This window comes from Teleopsis dalmanni, chromosome 1, assembly GCF_002237135.1.
Source record: "Teleopsis dalmanni isolate 2A chromosome 1, ASM223713v2, whole genome shotgun sequence".
NCBI lineage: Eukaryota > Metazoa > Arthropoda > Insecta > Diptera > Diopsidae > Teleopsis > Teleopsis dalmanni.
This window is the reverse complement of record NC_051846.1, coordinates 228,148,361-228,174,058: the sequence shown is the minus strand read 5'-3', so window position 1 is coordinate 228,174,058 and position 25,698 is coordinate 228,148,361. Positions and strand designations below refer to the sequence as shown.

At 30.3% G+C, this 25,698-nt stretch overlaps 3 protein-coding genes across 5 annotated transcripts in view; 2 read left to right on the top strand and 1 right to left on the bottom strand.

The window, feature by feature from the left end:
* The window catches only part of LOC119672527 (calcium-binding mitochondrial carrier protein SCaMC-2), a 159,457-nt gene that overhangs the window by 107,356 nt on the left and 26,403 nt on the right, over nt 1-25,698 (top strand). The window lies entirely within an intron of this gene.
* On the top strand, nt 16,097-19,386 carry LOC119672525 (general transcription factor 3C polypeptide 3-like). Its single transcript, XM_038083586.1, has 3 exons — nt 16,097-16,816; nt 16,879-17,928; nt 18,530-19,386. Exons 1-3 carry the CDS (start codon nt 16,166-16,168, stop codon nt 19,370-19,372), a joined length of 2,544 nt encoding a protein of 847 aa, XP_037939514.1. The 5' UTR covers nt 16,097-16,165; the 3' UTR covers nt 19,373-19,386.
* Nucleotides 20,564-24,814, bottom strand: LOC119672526 (SET and MYND domain-containing protein 4-like). The gene is made up of 6 exons (XM_038083587.1): nt 24,405-24,814; nt 23,309-23,491; nt 22,905-23,244; nt 21,683-21,804; nt 20,982-21,618; nt 20,564-20,915 (listed from the first exon to the last, which is right to left on the bottom strand). The coding sequence occupies exons 1-6, from the start codon at nt 24,769-24,771 to the stop codon at nt 20,606-20,608; spliced, it is 1,959 nt and encodes a 652-aa protein (XP_037939515.1). The 5' UTR covers nt 24,772-24,814; the 3' UTR covers nt 20,564-20,605.

Below are 25,698 nucleotides of genomic sequence, written 5' to 3'. Positions count from 1 at the left end.
TTTTTTATTTAGTCTATGTGAATCGCAAACCTGGAGATCCGCAACTGCAGTTTTGTGCAATAAGAAAATACCACAGCAATAAAAAGGCAAAATATAAAAATATACTTAAATCAGCGATGACTACACACGTGAGTACGCAGTACCCGTACTACGAAATTTAAAGAAGAAACTTCAAGTGGTCCACTGGACCACGCATACTGCAGTGAAACAGTAAAGAGACATTGAAGTTGGACTAAGTACAAACCAAATTCACTGCAATCGGCACGAAGTTTCACGGGTACTATCATACAATGAAATGACTGGAGAACTATGCTATGCAATATGTTTTAACCATTGAAAGCGACATGTGATGCAGAAGCTTAAACGAAGAAATATAACAGAATAATTGAACGTCCATGTGCCACATTATTGAGGCCCTATGCTCCACAAAGAGATAAAACAATTAAGAATATACCGCACAAGAAGAGTCAACATAAAATAGGATGAAGCTAGGAAAAAACTAAAGAATGTTCCTGTATATATTATATGAAACAGTTTTATGCTACATAAAACTATGATCTAAAGTTCAAAACGTTATAGTTCTATAACATATGGTAGAGTTCTCTTATACCTAACGAACTTAAGGAAAATCTAAAAAGTATGCTAAATTGAAATTATTTGGATATTATTTGACATGCAACAGAAAGCCGGAGTAAGGTCGTAAAGAAACGACAAAAAGTAATGGAGCATAATACATAGCGCCTTTTAAACTGAATCTTCATAAATCTAGAATATGATTCTTTGGTCGAACAAAACGCAAGAAATAGTTTTAGAGAAGGATCTATCAATGTTAATCAAAAAACCTTTATTATATATAGGTACGTATAAAATGAAAAAAAGTAGCAGGAAATAACATAGAAGAAGCTACCCTGTTGAAACTACCCGTAGCATATCAAATGCATATCTAGTTTTTAAAGATTTTATAATGACTCATTCAACGTAACGAATCTCTCTAACCTAATACTTAACAATATCCGTTAAATAATACGTCACACAATTGAAAAAAATTTTTCCCATTTAAATAGACCCATATATTGTAGATTTTTTTTAAAATGAGTCATCCAACGTAAGTTGTAATAACTAATCAAACTTAATACTTGAGAGTTCCTGTTAAACAATAGGTCACACTATTAGAAGTAATTGTTTATACATATTATTAGATTATGTTATTGAAATTTCTTATTATTTATCCTGTTGGATCTTAAATGGTTCTGATTTTTTTTAATCATAACCACATATTGAACTTTTGTAGTTATAGAATGCCTTTTAACTTTCAATGAATACAAATGTTTAAATTTATTCGTAAAGGCCCCACGCTTTATTGCACTGCAATTTCACTGCATTAATAATTTTCATATGGATTTTCATAGTTAATAATATTCAAATATTTTAGTTTTCACCATCAGTAATATAAGTATAAAGATTTATTACTATCCAAACCTATTCACTTAATTATCTCTGCTTAAACCCACAATTATTTCTAGGTAAACAAACGCCCCATTCAATAAACATAAACTGTTAATTGCTCAATAAACCAAATTAACGCGATCTTTTAATTGACATTGTAAATTATTTTTATTATTTTATTTTTATTTTTTTTTTTCTTTTATTATTTTTGTAATTAACACATTTAATTTGATTATTGCATGATTAACAAGTTTTAACTGGAAAATTAATTCAAATTAACACGAACATTTGTAGTTTGTTTGGTTTCGGTTTCGGTTTCAAACAAACGCACAATACCTCGTTAATTTACAATTTCACATGTGATGAATTCTTAGACGGTGTGAAACTAATCTATGATAATTTCTTCTACTTATGTTCTTCTTCGTTACAGTTAACAAATCTACCGAGTAATAAGATAGAATTGCATTGAAATAGCATTTGAATGATGAACTTAAAAAGGTCACACACACTCGAAACTAAGAAATGAAATAAAAATAGTTTATGTAGACGTTGCCGTATTACGTTCAGACAATGAAGATGACCTACAAAGAATCTTATACAGGTTTTCAAAGTGAGCAGACAAATATAATATAAAAATATTCACCTCGAAAACGAAGTTCCTAACAATCTCGAGACAGCCTCTTCGATGCAAACTTGATGTGTACGAAACTTCTTTAGAGCAGGTCATAGAATTTAACTACCTTGGAGCTAAAATAATATTATCAAAGATCCTAAGTAGTGAAGCTACAGCCCAAACAAACAAAGCGGCTCGCGTAGCAGGTTGTCTTAGAGATACTATAAGGCGCACCAAATATCTAAGCCTAAGAGGAAAAGTCTAAATATATAATACATGCGTTAGACCTATATCAACGTATGCCTTTGAGACAAGAGCCGATATGAAAACCACCGAACATGCTATATCTAAAACTGAAATGCACACTCTGCGTTCGATAGTTGGCTTTACTCGTCGGTACCGAATGCGCAATGACGATATTAGCCGAATCTGCGGGGTACCGAACATAATTAAATGGGGTAGACGGAGATGAAAGAATTGAAATCTGCATGTTCAAAGAATAGAAAATCATCGCCTGGCCAATACTGCAATGGTAGAGAAACCAATCGGCTAACCGAGGTTAACCGGTCAACCGCCGAAGAGATAGCGTGAACTTCTAGACATCTAGACCTACAGAAACATAATAATTTGATAGGTCATAATTTTACATAAATATATCCAATTCAATTTAAACAAAACAGGATTTAATCCTATAGTAAAAAAAAAGGAGAAAGACATTCCATCAATAGCGATTTCAGATAGTCTAATGATCGCATGTAAATGATTGAGTATAGATTTATGCATCACGGCATAAACTTTGTAATAAGAAACAAAGAAAAACAAGTTATAGTTCCTTAACTCATATATTTTCCGTTTACAATTACTTAGAAGTTACACATGTGGCGTGTAACATATGTAAAGTACTAGGACCAGTAGATCCATTGTAGCGCTCTTTAGAAGTACAGGGCAACTTTATAAAATCTCATTTAGTCACATTGCTATTACGAAAACATAAGAGTATTGAATGAATTAGATATAGCTAATGCTTTGAATGTTTCATATTTGTAAATTAATGGTATTTTTTAGGTTCTTGGCATTACAGATCTATAGTACTATGAACATAAAAACACATTTAAAACCAACGTCAGAAAGTAAACTATTTATACCTAAAGGGAGAACCCATTCTCATACATATCAACACAATTTAATAATCTTATAGATTGACCTTCATTATGTTTTTCGTAGACATCAGTGTTCTTTGTAGTTCCAGAGTTTCATTGATTTTGTATTCAAAATAGAGTTGGCCGCTTTAGTCATTTATTTAATGCATTATACTATGACAAGCTACCTACGTTTCTATATATTTGTATTATATATTGCGCATTTCAAGAAAATTAACATAACATACAAATTATACAGTAATTTTAATTAGAACCACTTGACTCTTAGCACTCGTACTGTTATTGATGTCTTACACGCGATACAACAAATTAAATTATCCACATGTAAGCAATACGAAGAATTTTGCACCCACATAAGGGTTAAACAGTGAGTGATCTTTAACATCTTAATTTAATAAAAATGACAATAACATATTTTTAAAAATACATCATAAATATAAATATCACAAATATTTTACTGATATAATATTGTAATTTTTTTTTACAGTAGGTGAAAAGCATTAAATTCACAATTTGAGACTACGCGTATAGTCGCAGTTAAAAAACAAGATAAAAACAACAGGAAACTTAGTACTGTTATTAAAATAACAGTCGCACCACTAAAGGCATTGAGAAATTAAATAGGAATTATATGGTAGCTCGATAGGATTTACTTCGGCAGCTCAACACACAACTGTTGAAACTGAGGTTTCGAAATAGCCTTGTTGGGTAGACTTTACACAGTTCTGCCAATACTTCAAAGTAGAAATCTTCCACTAGTTGACTCTTCGTTCGGAAAAGTCGGTCACGGACATGACAATTACTCAATCACTTCTTACATGTCTCCATCGTAATTACTTCTGTATTCCAAGAAATTTTTACTGAAGGTAGTTAACATAATCGCATGTAATTGTAAGGTTAGCTATCAGCAAATTAATTCTATCCCTTATTAACCTTAGTTGCATTGATATAGAGCAGAAGAGCTTTTGCAGTTCTTTTGTCTTGCACGCTATTCAAAGGAGAAAATTGGTATACCCTTCTTCCCGTAAAGTAATGTAACATTGCTATATATTCAAATAATTAATATACATAATTATTATTTTTATTATAATACATTCCATTATTATATTACATATTATATATATAGTATAAACACTTTATTTAGTCTTCTATAAAATAACTAAGATAATATTTTTGAATTGTACTTCACAAAATTTAATTTTTCTATTAAACAAAATTATAAAATTTGCTTATAGATTAAATTATTTAATATTAAATCTTTTTGGCTTTGCGTAATTGACGTACTGCTATTTTAAAAGGGATTGTACCTCGTCTTATCGCCTGAGTTCGTATTGCAAACATATAAGAATCTAATAGGCTTTCATCTTTATCATGTGGTTCCACATATGCGTTTAAACCTCCAAGAAGCTGATTTTTTAAAGATGGAATAATGACAAATTTTTACATAATAAAAAATTCTATATTTCTATATGAGAGTTATTACCATGTTTTCATCGCAATTTGCAAATACCAAAGCTGACAAATTATCTGACCACACTCTGCAACGATACTTTTTATCATATTTTTGCGCCAAAGGCACAAAGAGTAGTGAGGTAAATAATTCATTTCCATTACTGACAGCCGAAAAGTGATCCACAAATATTAAATAGAGGTTTTCAAATTTACATTTATCTAAAAAAAAAAAGAAAAAAAAGCGTACTTTTTTTATATAGTTCATAAAAGAAAAACTATAAATCAATTCAATAAATAAATAAAAAATTTGCAAAACGATAGATTTTAATCTTAAATAACTGTGTGAAAATTTCAAAACTTCCAAACTTTATACAACATAGTTTTATCTGTCGTTAAATGGGATTATTATAAAGTAAAATATATTCAAAATATAGTACACAAACAAATATGTAACATGGTATTTGAAGATACATTTCATGAAGATCAATTCAGTTTTACGTACGACCGAATCAATTTTCTTAAAACTTTTTTATTCTAATTGAACTAACTCTAAAGCATGATATTATAATGCATGAATCACATCTTTCAGCTTCCAAAATCTTTGTATACACATTTTCTTCTTCATATTTAGGTACAAAATCAAATTATTGAAAGCCAAACTGTGACTATATGGTGGGTGATACATTAATTCAATAATGGATCACCAACAGCATCATATGTTTCACCATGACAAGTTATCTAAAATCAGCAGACTACGCTTAGGGCTCACTGAGCTTACTCAAATGCATTTACTTAATGCTGCACCCAATATATCCTCTAACCTCTTTCAATTCTGACATATCCTCTCTCATCTTCATAAATACATTCTTCACGATTATCAATTCTTATTTTAACAAACTTAAACATTTCCTTAACTCTGATGCTTTAATTGCAATGCTTTTCCCTCTAAAGCCAATTTTAAAAAATAAAAAAGCTTTCTCAAACCATAAAATATTTTAAAGAATATTAAATATTACCATACATAAAAAAATTAAAATAAGAAAGTAAGAATAAGTTAGGAAAATAAATAAAAAATAAAAAACACTTATAATAAGTCAAAGACCCGTGATGCTACAGCTTTTTTACTTTTTTGCTTATAATAAATAAAAAAAAAAAATTTTAATAAAATAAAAAATAAAAAAATTAAAAAAAAAATAATTAAATAATAAAATAGTTAAAAAAAATAAATAAAAAAATTAATAAAAAAAATAATTAATAAAAAAATTAATGAAAATAATAAAAAAGATAAATAAAAATAAAATAAAAAAAAAATAATAAAAAAAAAATAAATAAAAAAAAATAAATAAAAAAAAATAAATAAATATAAAAAAAAAATAAAATAAAAAAAATAAAATAAAAAAAATAAAATAAAAAAAATAAAATTAAAAAAAAATAAAATAAAAAATAAAACAAAATCAAATAAAAAAAATTCTATTATTTGCAAACTTTAATGTTTGAGATGCTGTAGTTGGTCGTCTTAAAAAATGAATACATCCGAAATGCAAACCCGCTCTTAGAACCCTGGTAAAATAGTCAAATTTTATGTCCATATCTAAACATTAAACTTAGCTTTAATTTAATAAAAATCTAGAAAAGTTATGTTATATTAATATATGTATTATATTTATTCTATTTGTTTAAATAACCTATGTAGAACATGATGCATAATTTTGGAACCAATAGACGTGAGTAAACACAATTCACCAAAGAAAATGAACATGAACGTCGCTTAACAATTATATTCAGAGATAATACATGTTGCAACTCCTTAAACTAATTATAATATAGTTTACCTTTAAATTTCGTTTCAAATTGAAAGTCGTAATCTTTGCATTGTTCATATAATCGTAATATGTGCATGCGTTGCACTTCTTTTACTTCGTGATCGTTAAATTCGCATTGGGGACCCAGAAAGGTTATCATTAGATACAGTAACTTTTCCGTGGGTGTAACTATATGTATGTTTGGATAAAACTTTTCAAGATTATCTATAAAACTGAGTGTATTAATTATAGTTGAGATTTCTATAAAAAAAATTTCATTAAATATAAAATATAGAATATTAAATATAGAAAGATTTATTTACCGGAAGGAAATGCAGTAGGTTTTACCGTCTGCATATTAAGTGCATATTTTAATATCCTTTTTAGTGGGTGATATGGCCAATCGGTATTTAGAATTTGTGGTTGACTCGCTCGCATCGATAGCGTAAGTTCAGTAGAGGACTTAAAATTATATAAAGTATTTTAACATATTACTTATTAATTTTATATATTATATTCATAATAAGTTTTATAAGTTCTGTGTTTGATAGTATAATGATATAATAATATACAAAATAAACAGACTTGATAATAATAACTATTGCATTTGGTTAACAATAGTACATAAACTTTTAAATAAAATGACAATAGATCATAGGTAGGTAAAATAAAAGGAGACCCAGAATTATCTACAATTATTTTAAGAGCTTACGATTCCTTGTACAAACGGGAAGAGTTTATATACTCCACTGATTTGTAAACTTTAAATACGTATATAATAAGTTGACAGAATTAATAATCAAAAGCTTAGGTCTGTATAAATATAAAAATAATATTCAGTTGTCTTGAATCCGGTCTTTTACAAACAGGTTACATATAATTGCAATGAGCTAACCCTAACAATTATAATATATAGAACACCATTAAAAAATAACGAGTATTTTGAAATGTAGTGTATGTTTGGCGATGTTTTAGAACAGAATGAGATATAAAATAACTTGTGCGAATTTAAACTAAAATTAAGTGGTACGAACCCTTTAAAACGTTTATAAGACGTTTTGGTGTGAATGGCAAAAATGAAAGGTCAAGTTGACAATTATAATAATGTCAGATTTCAGGGTACTGACACGCCCATCAATGATAAAAATGTTGAAAAATTAAACAAATAATGCTTACTAATAGAGTTACTAAAATAAATACTATAAGCTTTCTACTGTACAAATTTTTACCAATGTTTTGTGCATTAAACACAGTAAAGCTTATTGGTTAACCAACAGTACTGCCGAAGCATCACCGTAGCCACTCTACTCTGTAGACATGACACCCTAACAATTTTGTATATATTCCAAACTCAAAAGCAATTGCAAAGGACTAGATTTAAATATCAAATATAGCAAGCTAAAAACCCTATATAAAAGGACGCTCAAAAGTGTTTCACAAACTGATAACTACGGTGCCAAAAGTATATATCAGAGCTATCAGGGCTACTTTGAAAGTATTGGAATAAACATTATATAATTTTTAATACTTTGAATAAATAATTTTACTTTTTTATCACACTTGATATTATATACATTTGATATTGGTATATTATAAAACTTTTATATTATTATACGCACCACAAAGATATAATGAGGATATACTAATTCAAGATAGAATTGGCGCCATTTGTTTAAGAGTTCTGGATCAACATTATGGTATGCTGAATTGAAAATCACTTTTTTAAATAGTTCTTCTATTTCCTCTATATGTTCAGCTGTGAGACAGCAACATAGATTATAAGCTATCAACATCATTTCTTGTTTCGTGAGGTAAGTGTCAATGCCTTCAAAAGCAAGTAATTTACATATAAACTTAATTTCTATTTTAGCAAAAAAGTTTGTAGCTAAAAACTGATTAGTTTTGGTCATGAAAGCTTTCATATATTCCACCAATGGTTCCATGATAGCAGGTTTAAATATAACATTGTAAACGCTTTTATCGTTTTGCTTGAACTGCAATTCAATTAAACGCCATAGAGCGGTTAATAAATATATAGAATATTGTTGCGATAGAATCAGTTGCGGGCCATATGAATTCATTATTACTGCGCCCACATTTGGTAAAGGTGGATGTACCCAACGACGATCTGTCGAGCTGCGTAAAATTATAGATGAATGGCTGCAAAGAATATAATTATTAAAAAATTTAGGAAAAAAAATTTATAATTGAAATCGAAATACCGCAACGAAAGTATGAGTTCCATAAAACTTTTTGAAGCTACAAAATCTGGTAAATATTTATCGAGAAATGTTCGAAAACGTACAGATGAACTAGCGCGACAATACCAGGTTACGGCATTTAGACAGGCAGAGAGCAATGTTGCTTGTGTAAACTGAAAAAAAAAATTTTTTAGTATTTTAATACAACGTATTTATAATGTAGATTTTAATTAAATTCTTAAGACAATTTATTGATAAGGTCATGCTATCAGTGTGAAATATAACATCATTTAAAAGTTTTCCACTGAACATTGCACAGTACTGGATTCTTCTCAGATAATATTCGAAGATTTGTAATCCCATAGTTGGCAATAGCTAAGCAGGATATTAGACAACTTCCATGTACTTCCATTAACGATTTTTCGCCATTTTGCTACCATATTCCTCACAAGAACCATAGTATAGAAGAGTAGAGACTAAATCCAACCCGCCAAATTTAGATAATTTAATAGATCTTTTGTCTTCACTGAATAACAGTGTGATAAACTACCAAAGAAGTATCTTCCTAAGAACCTATATCGTCTGGACGCCAAAGCCGGGCATTCACAGTGAAAATGTATTACGGTTTCTTTTTCCTGTGGGTATCCATAACTTTTGCAGTGTGGATTATGTGGAATGCGCAGTTTTTCTGCGTGAGTTCCTATACACCAATGACCAGAAAGAACTACAGTAAGCCTTGCAGTGTTCACGCGGTCTCTTTTGATGAGTTCCGAGGATCTATTTTTATTATAGGTGGGCCATGTTAACCTAAAAGTTGCACATGACTTAAGATAACTTGGCATAATAGATGTTTGCTAAGCATCGACAATTTAAAGATAGTTGACATAGATAGAGTCCTTTGCGTACCCTTATAAAAAAATTTCCAATGCTAAAAAAGCTCATAATCAAAGCCAAAATAGGATGTCTTGTATAACTTGTAGAGCGATACTTCAAAAATGTCATACATTTCAATGCTTTTTGTGTAAGCTATGATCTTTCAAATGTTTTCCACATATGACAATTTTACCTGTTGTCATAACCACCAACCCAAAATGAACCTCATCATTAAAGAAAATTTGATGCTAAATATATATAACACACAATCTCTATTTTTGTAGAAAGTTTTCACAATTTTACCAGCTCAGCGGTTGTTAAACGGTTTCTATTGTAAAAAGGCAAACCTTAAACTATATATATAATACATTGGATGATAGTTTTGTTTAATATATTTTACGGAAACAGTGCTACAAAATCTATAACCATAACTATAACTACAAATAAAAAAATTGGTGATATATTACCTCCTTGATTCCATGAATTGTGGCTCGATGAAACCATTTGCAACAACAATTAAGTAATGTCTCGCTAAGTACATCATGTGCTTCTTGATTGGAGGGACCACTGGTTATAGTAGCTAATAACGCTGTTGCATGCTGTCTAATAAGAAAGGAACCGCCTTCCTCATAAGTGACATGATTGAAATGCCAGTGAAGCATGTAGCGAAAGGCGTGTAAGAATTTTCTGAAATAAATGACAATATATTATTAAATATGTGGCTAGAGAATGAATTAGCAACTTTTTCAATATATATATATATAGCGTGATTTTATCTTTATTTGACTTAGTGTAAAGTTTACTTTAAAGAAATTTGAACAGTTTTTGAAAATAAAGTTCCATGATGCATTGGATTTATATGTGTAGTTTTTTGCTTTTAACTTTCGGTTGCGTAAAAATTTCTGCAGTGAGTTTTGCAATAAACTAATTATAATATTTTATTATATCAAGAATTAAAAATATAAATTATTTTACGATACTAATTAGTTCCTTAATACACAGATTCAATTGTCTGAGAACTTAAAAGCACATGTTAAAAACTTGCATATGCAATGCCAAAAGCAGACTGGAGTGTCAGATGGCAAGAGCATTTATAATCTCTTTTCTATAGTTCTTCAGTTTCATTGTTTTTCTTTTTAATTTTTAGAAGTTTTACAAAAGCTACAACATACCATTGTTAGCGAAGACCAGACCTTATATTGCTACTTTCATTGCCTGTTGGACACTGTGGGATTAGTAAGTATTTTTTATAATATTCGAAGAAAACATCTGAACTAATAGCCTTTATTAATTATTTTTTAATTATTGAAATAGATTGATGAAGAAAATAATGTACAGCTTGAGAAACTTTCGGATATTGTGCCAGAATATGAAACCATAATAAAAACGTTGGTTGAAAAATGTGGCACAAAACGTAAGTACAGTCACAATATTTATTTATCATAGCAAGTTGCACTGAATAGATTTAATTCTGAATAGTCTTTAAACAGTTGCACTTGTGCCGGAAAGGACTTGTAGAGCCAGACAAATGTTTGGAGTAGAAGTGTAGTTTAGAAATGAGAAGAAGGGTTGTAAATGATGAGGGAAGGAACTTAAATTATTATTAACTGTCATATTCAAATTTATTTTTAAAATCATAAAGACCACTGATGAAGGGTATTTGGCAATACTCGAAACAGCTGTATGGTCAGCCAAAAATTCAATTAATTAAAAATAATTTAAAAAATAAATTTTTGTTGTTGTTTCACTTCTGTTCGAAAACCTCTTTATTAAAAAAAAAAAAATTTATTAAATATTTAATTATATTATAACATAAAGTATGATTCTCATACTTTTTTCAAATGAATTCAGAAAATTTTAAACTATTGGTTCAGTTCAGAACTTTTTTATTGCAAAGCGACAATGGTTCTTTTCATAGTCAAATCAAAGAGTCAAAATTAGGAATTCAAAACCGGTTCCATTCAGAATCAGTTCATATATATAATTATATCTACAGGTACTGTTATTTGTAATAATTATTATTTTTCTTATTTGGTACTACAGTCCAGTGTGAACCTTGACCTCCCTTTGTAATTATTATTATCATTACAAACAATAATGTTGGTCATAATCAGAACCAGATCATCGGTCTAATTAAATTTATATTTGCGATTATTTATAATAATAATCTTTATTTCTTTATTTCACAAACAGATGGCGCTGATGCTTGCGAAACCGCATATCTTACTGTGAAGTGTTATGTTGAAGTTGATGCAGCAAATTTAAATAGCGCTTTTGGCTTTTTATTCATCTAAAATAAATGTGTATTAAATTATCAGAAATACAATGTTTATTAGTTTAAATAATGTAATTCATTTTATTAAATAAAAACACCTTTAAAGGTTTAAATAATGTATATATAAAAAGGAAAGGAAAGATGTTATTTTTATAGATGTATACATAAATGTACTATTATTCTATTTATACCTATAACTGCTAATAAATATTAAATATGCATTGAGTTTTTAATAAATGATTAACTTAATAAATTATCTTACTTGTAGAATTGTCCATTATCCACGTTCAATAACAAGAGGCAACGTAAAACCCGTAAGCTTTCTGTTTGCACATGAACTAAAGCACCCTAAAAAAATTAATTAATTTTAATAAAGCAAATAACTCAATATAATGTTAAATACTAATATGAATATCAAAAAGACTTAATATATATTATAGACGCTCAATTTTTCAACCGCTATATAAATTAACTGGATTCTAGTTTGTGTGCGTATAAGGATATCCAGACAGATTGGCGACATCATTGGGGGTGGAGCTGCAATTAGGTTCGAAAAACATCCGAGTCCACGTCTCAAATTCTCTCGTTAATTTCGACAAACAAATGCCGTTCACTATTTACTCACTATTGCTCTGTCAGCTATGAGTTTTAATGTCTAAATGTATATGTCTGATTTAAGCACTGTTGATTTATGGCTTTGACGCATTAAAGTACTCAAACTCTTTTGCTTTGACTTATGCTAGTTTCTATTAACACCTACTCACACTCTCAGCACATCCCCATTTGAAATCCATCTCCACAAGCCAAATTATCACGTATTTGTTTTGCAATTTCAATCATTTCTACGGAATACAACGACAACGTTGTGCTAAACTATAAATTCTATCAATCTAACTTAAAGCCAAGAAGTGGCTATTTAAAAAAATTTTTAGAAGTTGATTAGAATCTTTTGCCCGTATTCAGAGGAGTGAGTAGCATTTTGTCGCCTTAAAAGACAACTGAACATAGTTCGTGGCGATTTTGGAACCATCCATTATTGTTCAAAAAGAAAATGGTTCAATACTTTTTTTTAAATTAAACAAATTTTAAATGTTAAAAAAAAAACAAAATACAACATACCCTGATATCATCACAGCTGCATATATAATTTAGCAACTTATCCACAATATTTAAATTTACAAATTTGATCGCAATTGGCAGACTTTGAGATATTAAGACACGTATCAGTTTCAGCACAAGATGCTGGGGATAATTATAATATGTAGGTATTCTTGTCATGGTATCTGAAATTTAAGTTACTTTACTTTAACAAAACAATTATAAATATATGAATTATCATACCAACATTCTCCAAGCTAGGTAAAAAGTTATCAAAGAGACAACGTAACAAATTATCGTTATTAACTATTCTTATAGCGATTTCATTGTCAGTACGTGCTAAACGTATCAGTAGTTTCAGGCAGGATATTACAGCACTATTTTCTGGACGTTGCTTTTGTAAGATAAAACTACAAATATAACAAAAAACTTAAGTTAAATTAAATCTGTATAATCTGTTTTATAGACTAGGATTTAAATAAAAACCTAATTCTAATTGAGTAAACTATTTTACAAAATTATTAATCAAAACTTTAATGGATGAATTTTTCCTTCATTTTATATCTTTGATTAAATTTATGCTCAACATCTGTCATTTTTCTTATACAAAGTTTCTTGCGCGTTTTAATATATTCTCACATAAAAAGCTCTTTGTTCTTACTAAATTCTTTGTAAGATGTTCGAACGCAGTAAGCAATCTACTAGATCCACTTCAGCTAAATGAAAATCACTCATAGATGTTTTGCTCTCTTGCTCTGTTTCCTCTATATTTGCATCTATAGTTGTGTGCTTGTCTCCATACGCTTGCTTAACTTGCAACTGCTGCATTTGTTTTTGTAAATCTTCCACTGAATCAGTTTCTTCCGACACTTCTGTGGATATAACTTGCAGAGTAGGTTGCCAGTAACAGTATGGATTATCATAAATGTAATCTAATAAAGCCTGCAAGTTTATTATTTAATATGAAAACTGTATTATTAACAATAGCATGCAGTTAAGGACCTCATCAATTTCATTATAGAAGAGATAAGCTAAAGCCTTCGATACAACTTCCGTCAAAGCAGGTTGTAAATCATCCAAGCCTAAACGTAATAGAAAAAATATTTTCGACAAAGGCAACTGCAGCACTTGATCGTAAAAGCCTTGATTATATAGTCGAAGTATGCCAGCAATGGCTTTATATCCGTAAATGCGTTGCGGCACTAAAAATGAGCTAAATATTAGAAACGAAAAATTATTAATATTTTTCCAAGTTCCAAGTAATTCAAATGAATTACCGTGCTAAGCGAAATAATTCCTGCAATGCGTAACCAGGACGATGCGGATCTTCAGTGTGTAAATATAGCTCGCGCTCATATGGCTGTTGGTTATCAGTGTTTACGGTCTCATTGAGACTGTAAGGCAGCAGCACACCTGCAAAATCAAAACGGGCTTCAAATTTTTCGCCAGACTTTAATTTTGCTGCTTTCATAGGTATTTCACGCATCCATTCCAATTTTTCTTTTTCAATCACATCGAAGTTTATCCAATTCTCAGCAGTACTTTGTTCTAATAACTCAACTGCTGGACACTCATCTGGAAGTAGCGATAATGTAGGTGTCGTTGTGGTGGGGTTAGTGTCTTGTATATCTTTTGATTCACTAATTGGGTTATTTTCAACTTTAGTTATTGCTGACGTTTTTCTCTTGCGCATATTTTTTATAAATTCAATTGTCGAAGGATCTATAGTGTGGTATTACATTAAATCCATATATTTGTTTTGTAATATATAATTTTACTACCCAAATCTTTTAAAAGTTGTCTCCTTTCTTCCATTATTTTATCATCGTCCATATCCGTTATTAATTTCAAGTTTTCTGAATGCACTTCTATTTTCATATCTTCTATAGATTTTTCTGCTGGCCTATTGCTATGTTCAATCGGAATGCAATCCATTGGCTCTTCGGTTTTAATGTCAGTACTTGTGCTTACTGTCGGTGCTTCTAATTTAACTGCTCTTCGGTCCATAGCAATTGCAAAGAGACTTTTGCCAGTTTGTGACTAAAATAAAATTAAAATTTTTAAGTAAATTATTAACATTTGTAGCAGCACCTTTACTTACATTTGCGGGTGCACTAACAACTGTTGGAAAAGGTAATGCTACTGGTGTTGGTGTTTTGGTATGAACATTTGGCAGATTTGGGGGCACACTCGGTCTCTCAACAATATCTTTTAGCAGCACGTTCTCTAAGTTGTTTTGTGTCTTTTTATTCGCATAGTCAGTTACAGTATTTTCACGAATTCCGCATAACATTTCCTTAGTTTTGGCTATTTCGGGTATAGTTTTCTCTTGTATATCGCCTATCAAGTCTTTCTTGGACATGAACTCATTTTTAATTTCATCATTCGCTGAAACTGGTTTTTTGCGATTTTTTGCAAATAATGAAGTTTGCGTAGCTGAAATGTAATAAATTTATGTAATATATTTTTCTCTTTATTATTTTAAAATATATTTACGGTTTTTCATGTATTGTAATTGGGCTGCAGGCTTAAAATTAGCATTATTAGCTTTTTCCTCGTAGTATTTTTTTTCATGTTCGTAAACATCCTCATATAAAAGCCGTTTTCTCATTTTACTAGTAAGTAATTTTAAAACTTAATATAATTATTTATGTTTTAAAACGATTTAAATGGTTTAAGCGCCGGCAATGTTTTGTTGTGCTATTTTCAATGCACGAAATTAACCAATGCAGCTGTTTTTTAGCTCGTGGTGAATTCATTTCACCACAAATGTGATGTATGACACTTAGATGGCGCTGTTGAGACATGTTTGTAGCGTTCACTTTGCCATCTATCGATGAAATAAAGCTAAACTATATTTTCCAATAAGCAACTAGCTTGATAACAGACGCAAAAGAAGTCGTCAGTTGTTCATTAGTGAAAAAGCATTAATAAAAGATTGTCCCACGTGGAAAATAAGAATTAATGAAGTTGTTTTATTGTAACTTTATGGTGTAATAGCTATAAATCGGTACTCCCAACAAAAGCTATAGCCACATATTAAAAGTTTAATTAATGAATTTCAAACACATAATATCGTTTGATGAGCACTTATTTCAATGAGTTTTTAAATACCAACCCTGTACTTCGCAGCTCAACAACCTGTTGTCAAGTGTCAAATGCGATCAGCTGTAATTGTTTGGCATTGCAATATATGCGTAAATAAATCTAAGCGAATTTGAAAATTGTTTAAAACTAGCTTCGAAATGGAATGTGATGAAGAAAAAATTTATGTTGAAGTTTTGGATGAAAGTCAAATACCAGAGAATGAACTGGCGGAGTTCCAGGAAACGCAAATAATTAAAAGTGAAGAGTTCTTGGATATAAATTGTCAAGAAGATGAAGAAACTTTAATAAAGAAATTCGTGTCTGGTGAAAGTGGACTTCAGGACATATATACTATGTTAGGTTTGAATACAGAAAAATCAGATGATGAAGATGACAGTGACAATCAAAGCGAAAAAGAGGATCTTAGAGAAAAACCAAGCACATCATCTAAAATTTTTGGTAAAGGTGGCCTAGAAGAACGCACACGTCCACATCGCAAACGTTCAGTGTTGGAACCGAGTTTATCCGCGTTAATGGGACAAGCAAATCTAAGTTTCGCACGCGGACAAACAGATTTAGCTGAAAAAATTTGTTTTGAAATTATACGTCAGAACCCTTTAGCTTCAGAGTCTTTCTACACATTAGCACAAATATACGAATTTAAGGATGAAGAAAAATTTATTAATTTTTTAACAATTGCTGTTCATTTGAATCCCTATGAACGTGACACTTGGATACGTATTATTGATATACACATACATAAAAAAAATTATCCATTAGCTCGTAGTTTTTATTCAAAAGCAATAAAAGTATGTATTTAGCTCATCTGACGAATTTCTGTAAGTGATTTAATGCATTTTCTTTATTTTAGACCTTTCCAAAGGACTATGATTTACACCTGCGTAAAGCTCAATTATTGGATACAATGGGTGATTCATCTGCAGCTATGCGTACCTATCTAAAAATGATTCCACATGTACCACCCGAACGAGCTGAGTTGTGTTTAGTTACGGCAAAAAATGTAGCGCACTACTTTCATGGCTTAAAGAAGTTTGAGTTAGCTTTAAAAGCTATGGAACAAGCTTATAATGTGTGCGGAAAACGTTTTTCTTTAGACGACCTTAACTTATATTTAGAGTTACTGTTACTGCGGAAGCAGTACCAAAAACTGTTACTTTGCTTAAATGAAAAAACAAGTATGGACCTTGAAATAGAGAAAGTGGATGGTACAGAAATAATATTATATTGTCATATGCCGGAAAATTTGTTAGATGCATTTCGTGCTAAAGCATGTGTCTGTTTAATACATTTGACTGCGAAACATATATATGAATATATTATAGAGAATGTTTGCAACTACATACCAGTTGAAAGTGAACGTCTCGAGTTGTACATCGATGTAACAGAAGCGTTTATGCAGGAAACTAAATACACGGAAGCATTGCAATTATTAAAACACTTAGTTTATAATGAATACATTGATTGTCCTGCCTTTGTATGGTTGAGATATGCTGAATGCCTACGACATATGGAGCGTACAAACGAAGCTATCGAAAGCTATGAACGTGTAGTCGAATTAGCACCTTTTTGTTATGAAGCAAAGTTTACATTGTCTGCGTTACTTAAACAACAAGGTAGACAATCTGAAGCACTAAAAGCGTTGGAACAGTATGATAAAAATGATAGTGAACCTTTGAATGCACGACTACTTTATGAGCGCGCTATAATGCTTAAACAAATCGGAGAAATCAATGAGTATCTAGATGTTGGATACGTTTTAATATCGCGGAATTCTCTTAAATTGAGAAATCGTGAAGAAATGACTGCAGTTGCGAAAGGTGGGAGCTTCTATAATTCTGAAGGTATTAAAACTGTATTACAAATGCGTAATATAACAGAAGACTCCGACGCAATGATACAGGTGAGTAATCCATACTTCTGTATGCTATGTACGGTACTTAATGTGTTAAATATCAAATAATGTTTTTAAGCATTTTTTATTTTAGTTAAAAATAAAAGTAGGTTAAAGGAATATTTTATTTTTAAGACTAATCCTAAAGTGCCTCCCATCTGCTTTATTTCTGCTCGTCATATGCTTGGCGTCGCCTTAACACTTTAGGGGCTTTCTTTTTTAAGGATCTTGACGAACTGCAAAACCTCCCTATGAATAGCATTATAAGCTTTGTCAGGGTTCTAAGTGGTTCTAACACTTGTGTTATTAAATATACGGTAACACGATGGGCCTGTAAACCTAAGTGAATCACTTAGGATCGACGGTATAACCTGACCTAACCTAAGACTAATCCTACAAATTAACTTTTGTACATACAACTATGTTAATAACTTACGACATGTTTATATATTAAATTATTTTTAACTACTGAACTCACTCACGGTATTCTTCGCTTTTTGATTTCAAATATATTTCATATATAGTTAATATGCTTTTATAACTAGATCTATATTTATCTGTATATAAATTTTTAATTATAAACTCACACAATTTTTGTAATTTTTTTTAGGAATACAACAAATCTCAAACTGATAATTCAGATCTAACCGTAGAAGATGAATACAAACTTCTAATGGATCTTTTAGATACAGCTTTTGAGCGTAAGAAGTTCAGTTACTTACAACGCATATGTTTTTCGCTAGTAACAACGAAGCGATTCACCAATTATCATGAAGAATTGCAGCGGATAATAATATTAGCGTGCTACTATAACGACGACTGTGACATGGCTTTCACGTATTTGCGTGAATTGATAACAAAAAAGCCCTTGGTGGTATCGCTGTGGAATATGTTATCACTTATGATACAAAAAGGTCACGATCGACGCTATCAACGTTATGTAAATCGTTTAATACAACGTCATGCGGTGGTACGTCCAATGCGTATACTTGTGGGTCATTTTCATTTAAATTGCAGTTCATATAAGTACGCTTTAAATATATATGCACCACTGTTAAAAGAAAACTCGGATCCTTTAGTAGCACTTTGCATAGCAGTCATTTTTAATCAGATTTCTTTGCAAAAGAAAGTTTTACGAAAAAGTTCTGCTATTGCACATTCCACTGCATTCGCCCATAGGTATGCTGAGTTGAGACGCAATAATAGTTTAACTTGTGCTGCAGAACAGGAGATATGCTACAATATTGGACGGATATATCATCAAGCTGGAATTATGCATTTGGCTATATATTACTATGAGCGAGCTTTAGCCCAACAACATCCATTGATAGATGAGCACGCAGAGTATCTGAGCTTGACTTACGAAACTGCGTACAATTTACATTTGATATACAAAGCAAATGGAAACCTACATAAGGCACGGCAGATTTTATATAAATATATTGTGATTTAAACATATTTAACGTATTCAAATATATATATACTTATACATATGTATATGTACAGACATTTAAAATTTAAAAATCTTGAACTTTATCTATTTGTTTATAATATAGACTGATACTTTTAATTTATATGTATGTAATAATAAAAAACTTTCCCAAAAACTGTTTATAATTTTAACAACTATTAATTTTAAACGAAGTTAATGGATATCATTTCTGCTGCTTGTGGGTTTGATATCTACTCATCTGCCACTGCAAGCAATCCATCAACTAAGAATTTTACTAATGCTCACTGTGAATACTAAAAAATCATCGTGGTTTATTCTACAACATAATTTGTATGTATTATTCAATAATTTAAGATTATTTTGTAATTTTTGGACAAAAATTCCTAGTGGACTAAATACTCTATAGATAGGTCAGACGTTAGTCATTTTATTACTTCACCAATTTATCGAGCTACATTTGTGTACCCTTTTAATTACAAATTTTAGCCATTGTACTGTAAAGACCAAGAGCTGAAATCCCATTCTAGTAATTAAAGGAAAAGCAGAGTACATTATATAGAAGGCTTAGCATTAGGTCAAAAAATAAATGTAAGACAAAAATGGAAAACAAGTGAGGGGAGGAAAGGAGAATATTTTTACTAGATACTAATTACTGACTAAGAGTAAACTCTAAGCAAGGGTTTGCTGTAACCACGATTTTAAAGTGGGATTTTTAAGTAGATCGATGAGAAATGGAGCTGAGTGAAAAACACCAGAGCGAAGATTATAACGCCTGGTAAAGACGATATGTTTTCTTTGATATTTATTACACTAATATTGTTGCGTTATGGTGTCACTTTGCTGATGTATGTTAAGCATATAAGTTTAATTTATCATGGAACAGTTTATAATACAAATTTAAGGGATCTCTATGTAACTTATAGTATAAATTTGTTTTAATGGTAAACTTGTTGGCTCTTAAAATTCAGACTTAAGATTATAATTATAAAAAATATGGCAACACTGAAACGATTATAACGGCAATTACTTACTTAACACTTAAATAATAATGTAATTTTTACATCACAAAATTGAATTTATTTTATTTCATCAGTAAATAAAAAATTTATAAAAAATGAAAAAGTGAAATTTATATATAAATATATTTATTAAACACATATTTACAATACATATTTAAAAAGTACTCTTTTATTTATATTTTAGTACAACATACATTCACTAAAATGGAGGTGATCACTTTTTAAAAGTAGTACCAGTATCAGCCATACATTTTCTTAAAGACTGTTGAGCGATCAGTGTGTCTTTATGTGGCATGACAGCGATCTGATAAAACATATCGATGCCCTCCTTAAACAGAGCTATCGCCTCTTGAGTTTTTTGATCTTTCATAGCCTCTGCTGCTTCGCGATATAATTCTTCAATTTTAATTATTTGCGCCACGCTCTCCTTGAGAGAAACATTTTTACGACAACGTGCGCAACGTACATCTTTGGAGAGATCTTTAGGAAATTTTAATACATTTTGACAATTAGTTGTTGTGCACCTTCAAAATAACAAAATTAATTTAAAATTATTTAAATAAACTACTTTTAAATATAATAAAACATACCAAAACCTGACTTGCTTATCCAATTTTTGTAGAGTTGGCCAATTTTCTTGACAAGCCATGCAATTGCAACTAAACAAGTACCGTCCACGCAAGCTACGTTGACGTTCCTTCAAATTAACATTCGCAAAAGTTGGACCATAATTCTCAGCTACAATTTCATTTGGACGATGTGGCTTAATAGCAGCCAACACTAGTTTTTTACCCACGAAATAACGCGCTACAGTTGGCCAACATTCATGATTGAAGTAAGCGCCAGTACCGTAGAGACCGGCACCCACATACACTACTTTTGAACCATCAAATCGATGTTCATCTGTTATAAGTGTTTCGTATATCTCATGTGCGTTATACTGCAATACTTGTAAAAGCCCCAAGAGTGCAGCACCTACTTGCAGTTCAATAGCAGTGGGATTCACACCTTCCGTTTTGCGTCGACCAAAATATTGTGATTTCTGTAGACAACGCAGTAAGAAACCAGCCATTAGTGAACGTTGCAAAAGATCATCAGCTTGACGGGAGTCTTCATGAGTGCAAAGATTTGCATAAAGTAAATTGGCAGTATTCAAACCACTTTCCAAATTTTGCGCTTGAGTAAAAATACGTAAAGCTATAAAGCAGAGTATGGACATGCCAGAACCTAGGTAGATAAAAAACTATATAATAAACTTCATTTTTCTAAATATTCTATTGTATAAATATACCAATGAATAAATCCATATATTCACATTCAAAGCGATGATAGGTCTCACAAGCCTCACCCATACATTGTGCTGAGCAGAAAGCAATTCCCGAACAATTTAAACAAGGGACTGGTGTGACCAATCTAGAAAAAAAATGTAAGTGATTACAAGGAAATAAATTAAGGAATAAAGATGGTTGAATATATAAAATGACATGAATGATATTTCCTTTGTGAAGATTTAGAAACTCTTAATGTGGATTATTTTATGGTTTTTGTAAACTATTGAATAAAAAACTACGTGTTTATACACCCTATCTAATTATTTTCTGTAAGTACTGTTTAAAAGTCTATTTTTTCACATATCCGATAATTACAACAATTTGACTTTTCTCATCTAGTAAATTACTATGGCTTGATTTGAGTAAAGTTTGGGTCTCTATCTTCTCCTTCTTTACTTAAAAAAATCGATGCATTTATCAGCGCAATGGCAATGGTACTGCAATATACCATATATTCGATTAATATACAGTAAACGTTTGTTTACGAGGCTCTCATTTCTATTATAGAACACTCTTTACTATAATATTATATTCGCGGAATTTAGCTCATGATTTTAACTGGTTTATTTCGTGTTTAGATAAAAATATAATAATTAAAGTTGAACCTTTTTAACAATAGAAGAATGTATAATAGATTCGTTTTATATATAAAAGTAAGATGAATACTAGACTTCTTCCTAAAGCTAGAAGAATCCAATAAGAATAAGAAGGAGCGCATTGATATAAACTTACGGAATCCTGTAGGATTGTATATATATATATATATTCAATGTATATGTAGTGACAATTCAAGACTTCTTAGAAATACTAGATTTTTCCTAAAACTGGAAAACTCCAAATAAAACAAGAAAAACGAAAGCGTTGATCTAATCCTGTAGAAAAATATAAATACATATATTCAATATACATGTATTGACATTTCAACATTTTTTAAAAATGTTGAGATATACTCATTAGAGATTACTAAGCAAATCAAACAGGAAAACAAAAGGATCTAAACAAAGTAACTCAACTGTGAATAGATTCTTTGAAATCAAACTTTATCTCATCCTCATATCTTGGTTAGTTATAATGTTATCATTATATCAAGCAATCTGTTTTATAAAACATGTTTGTATATATAATATATCTTTTTTATAATATATTCTTTTAAGGATAAATTAAAAATCTTTTATAACTGACCGTTCAAAGCAGTGATGACAATGACTACCATAAAAATTTGGCAACAAACAAGCAGCCACCGGTTGTTCACAAAGCACCACATCTCCAGTTTGTACACTGTCATTTGCCACAACAAAGCGCCCCTTCTCTTTAGTTTCAACTAGTTTTACTAAATTGGATGCTCCACGTAAATTCTGATTCTCGCCATGAGTTAAGTTAGGTACTTGGACTCGCTGCTTTTTCGTTGACCTTTTCACCAACGGCAACTCTTTCCGACAAGAGTCAATTAATGCATTTCCACCTCCAGAAAGTTTTTCGGCAATTTTAAGCGAAATTTCCGCTCGTGCAGTTTCACCCATGCCTTAATAATGGAATGCGAAAATATATACATTTTTAATTGTAGAAATTAATAAAAATATACGTACATGCATAAGCTTTTGCCATTTTGATGTAATAATCAACACTTTGCTTTGATTCCAAACCGAAAGATGCCGCCAATTTCAAATCACTTAACGCCGTTTCACCATCTCCCAGACCGATTAATATGATAGAGCGTGTGCGGAACGCCATAGCTAGTGTTAACCCATCATCGATAACAGGATCAACGCCTAAACAAGGAATAAACAAATAATGTTTTGATTAATTTTGCTATCTTTAGAGAAAATTGATTAATGTAAAGAATGATTTAAACATTTATTTAATTAAACAAATTCCCACAGAATATGGATCATATTAAATTATTTTAAACAGTGAATTTTATATAGAAAAAATTCAACATATTATAGATGCCAGAAAAGACTGAGTTTTTTTGCCGAAACCAACCTACACATGGGCAAGAAGTATTACAGTTTTTATTATTAAGGCCGTGTGCGAGTTCGGGTAAATTAATGATAAATTGAGGGAAATAGTAAATTATGTCGGTATGGCAGCGAATTATGGTATTTACCACAATTTCGAGTACGGTCAATTAGATAAAAATTAGGCAAATTAGATGTTACCATTGTGAAAATTTTATAAGATGTTTAATAAATAAGTAAATATATTTGAAAACTTTTAACCAAAAATAATAAATAAGTGCAACAAATAAATAAATAAATGTTTACATAAGTGTAGTGCAAAAAATCTCTAGGAAATTTCAATTTACCTCAATTTACTCGAACTCGCACACAGCCTAAAAAATTAATTTTTCGTTTGTAAATTATTCTTAAAATTGTAATGAAATATTCAACATTATATAGAAGTTCTACAAGCGGTTGGGTCTATGTGCTGAAACCATTTGTCTATGACAGTAAAATGTTACACAAGAAGATTGTGATACGTCATGAGCTACCACACTATCAAGACCACTTCTTCTTTAAGTCATATTAATTTTAAATTTTATCATTCAAATACTTAGTTTCGATATTTTACTACTAAATTTCTGTAAAAATTATTATGACTGATATAAATGACCATTAAGAACCCACAATATTTGAATATATATTATTTTTAAATATACTTCAGAGCCCTAAGTGGCATTACCCTTAGCTGGTGCACGTACAACTGCCAGATTCGCATGAGCCAACGCCTGCTGTAGTTCACCCAACAAATGATGTTTATCGGCTTGTGCACGACGTTGCGCTGAGAAGAGTCCATCTTTTTGCTTGTAAACTGGTTGCACATTTTCCAAGACACCCAGTACTGGATCACAAATTTCACGATCACTGAATATTGATAAAATGCGTGCTTCATTCGATTTCAGTTTGCCAAAATAGTTTTGAAGCCATTTTTCACCGCAGGAATCTTTTACTTCCATGTAAAATTCATTGAAAAAGCCTTGTCTATCAGATTGCACGGTGCGTGCACTGCAAATTTGTTGATATGCTGCTGTTTCGTCATTCAGGCTCATGTTGCAAACTGTTTTTAACGTTTATTTTATTTCAAGTAAAAGCTATTTCTATATTGAATGAAATTAATTGTTTTTTTAAATATTTACACAAAATTATATTAAAAAATAATTATTGCACACGTTTATTTAACCACTTGTGTCTATTTTCGTTTATTAAAATTTTCTTATATTCTAATTTATGTTGCTAAAAATAAATATTTTATGTTCTATTAAAAGAGTATGTAAGCACTATGGTGAATAGTTTTATTTGTTTACATGACTATTGTGAATGGTTATTGTGAATCGAGGAGGTTTTCAAGTAATCGAGGAGTTAAAACATAAGTGAATTAACGATCATTTTTTAAATTAGCACATACATTACGGTCTCGTATTGTTGCAGTAATATTGTAAAGTATTATTAAGAAAAATAAAAACAAAAATAAGAATTATTACTTATTTGCTGCAAAATTTAAATTTTACTAAGCTAAAATTTTAATTTTACTTTATTTACTATTTACTAATATTCAATTTAATATAAGAACTACATTATTCTTCATATATTTCACCTTTCATTCAGCGATATTACCGAATATATGTCAGGTACTAACTCTCATTTGATTGCCTTACTAACAGCTTTGCACCTAGGGTCTAAATGTCTTATAGAGTAAACCAAATTCTCTACAGAACCTCTATATAGTAGCTGCATTAAGTTTTCATATAATTATAAATAATTTCAATGCTCTGTTTTTGATCAAGATAGAACTTTCGATTTTTAGTTCTTTCTGTATGTCTTCATTTCTGACACACAATTGCGTTTTTAACGTACGGCTTAAAATAATACTCTGGTAAGTTTAAATTTTCTTAATGGTGAATTAATGGTTTCTCAATGGTAAATAAAAGGGTATTTTCATAATTGACACACCCATAAAGCAATTTGGGTCTAATCAT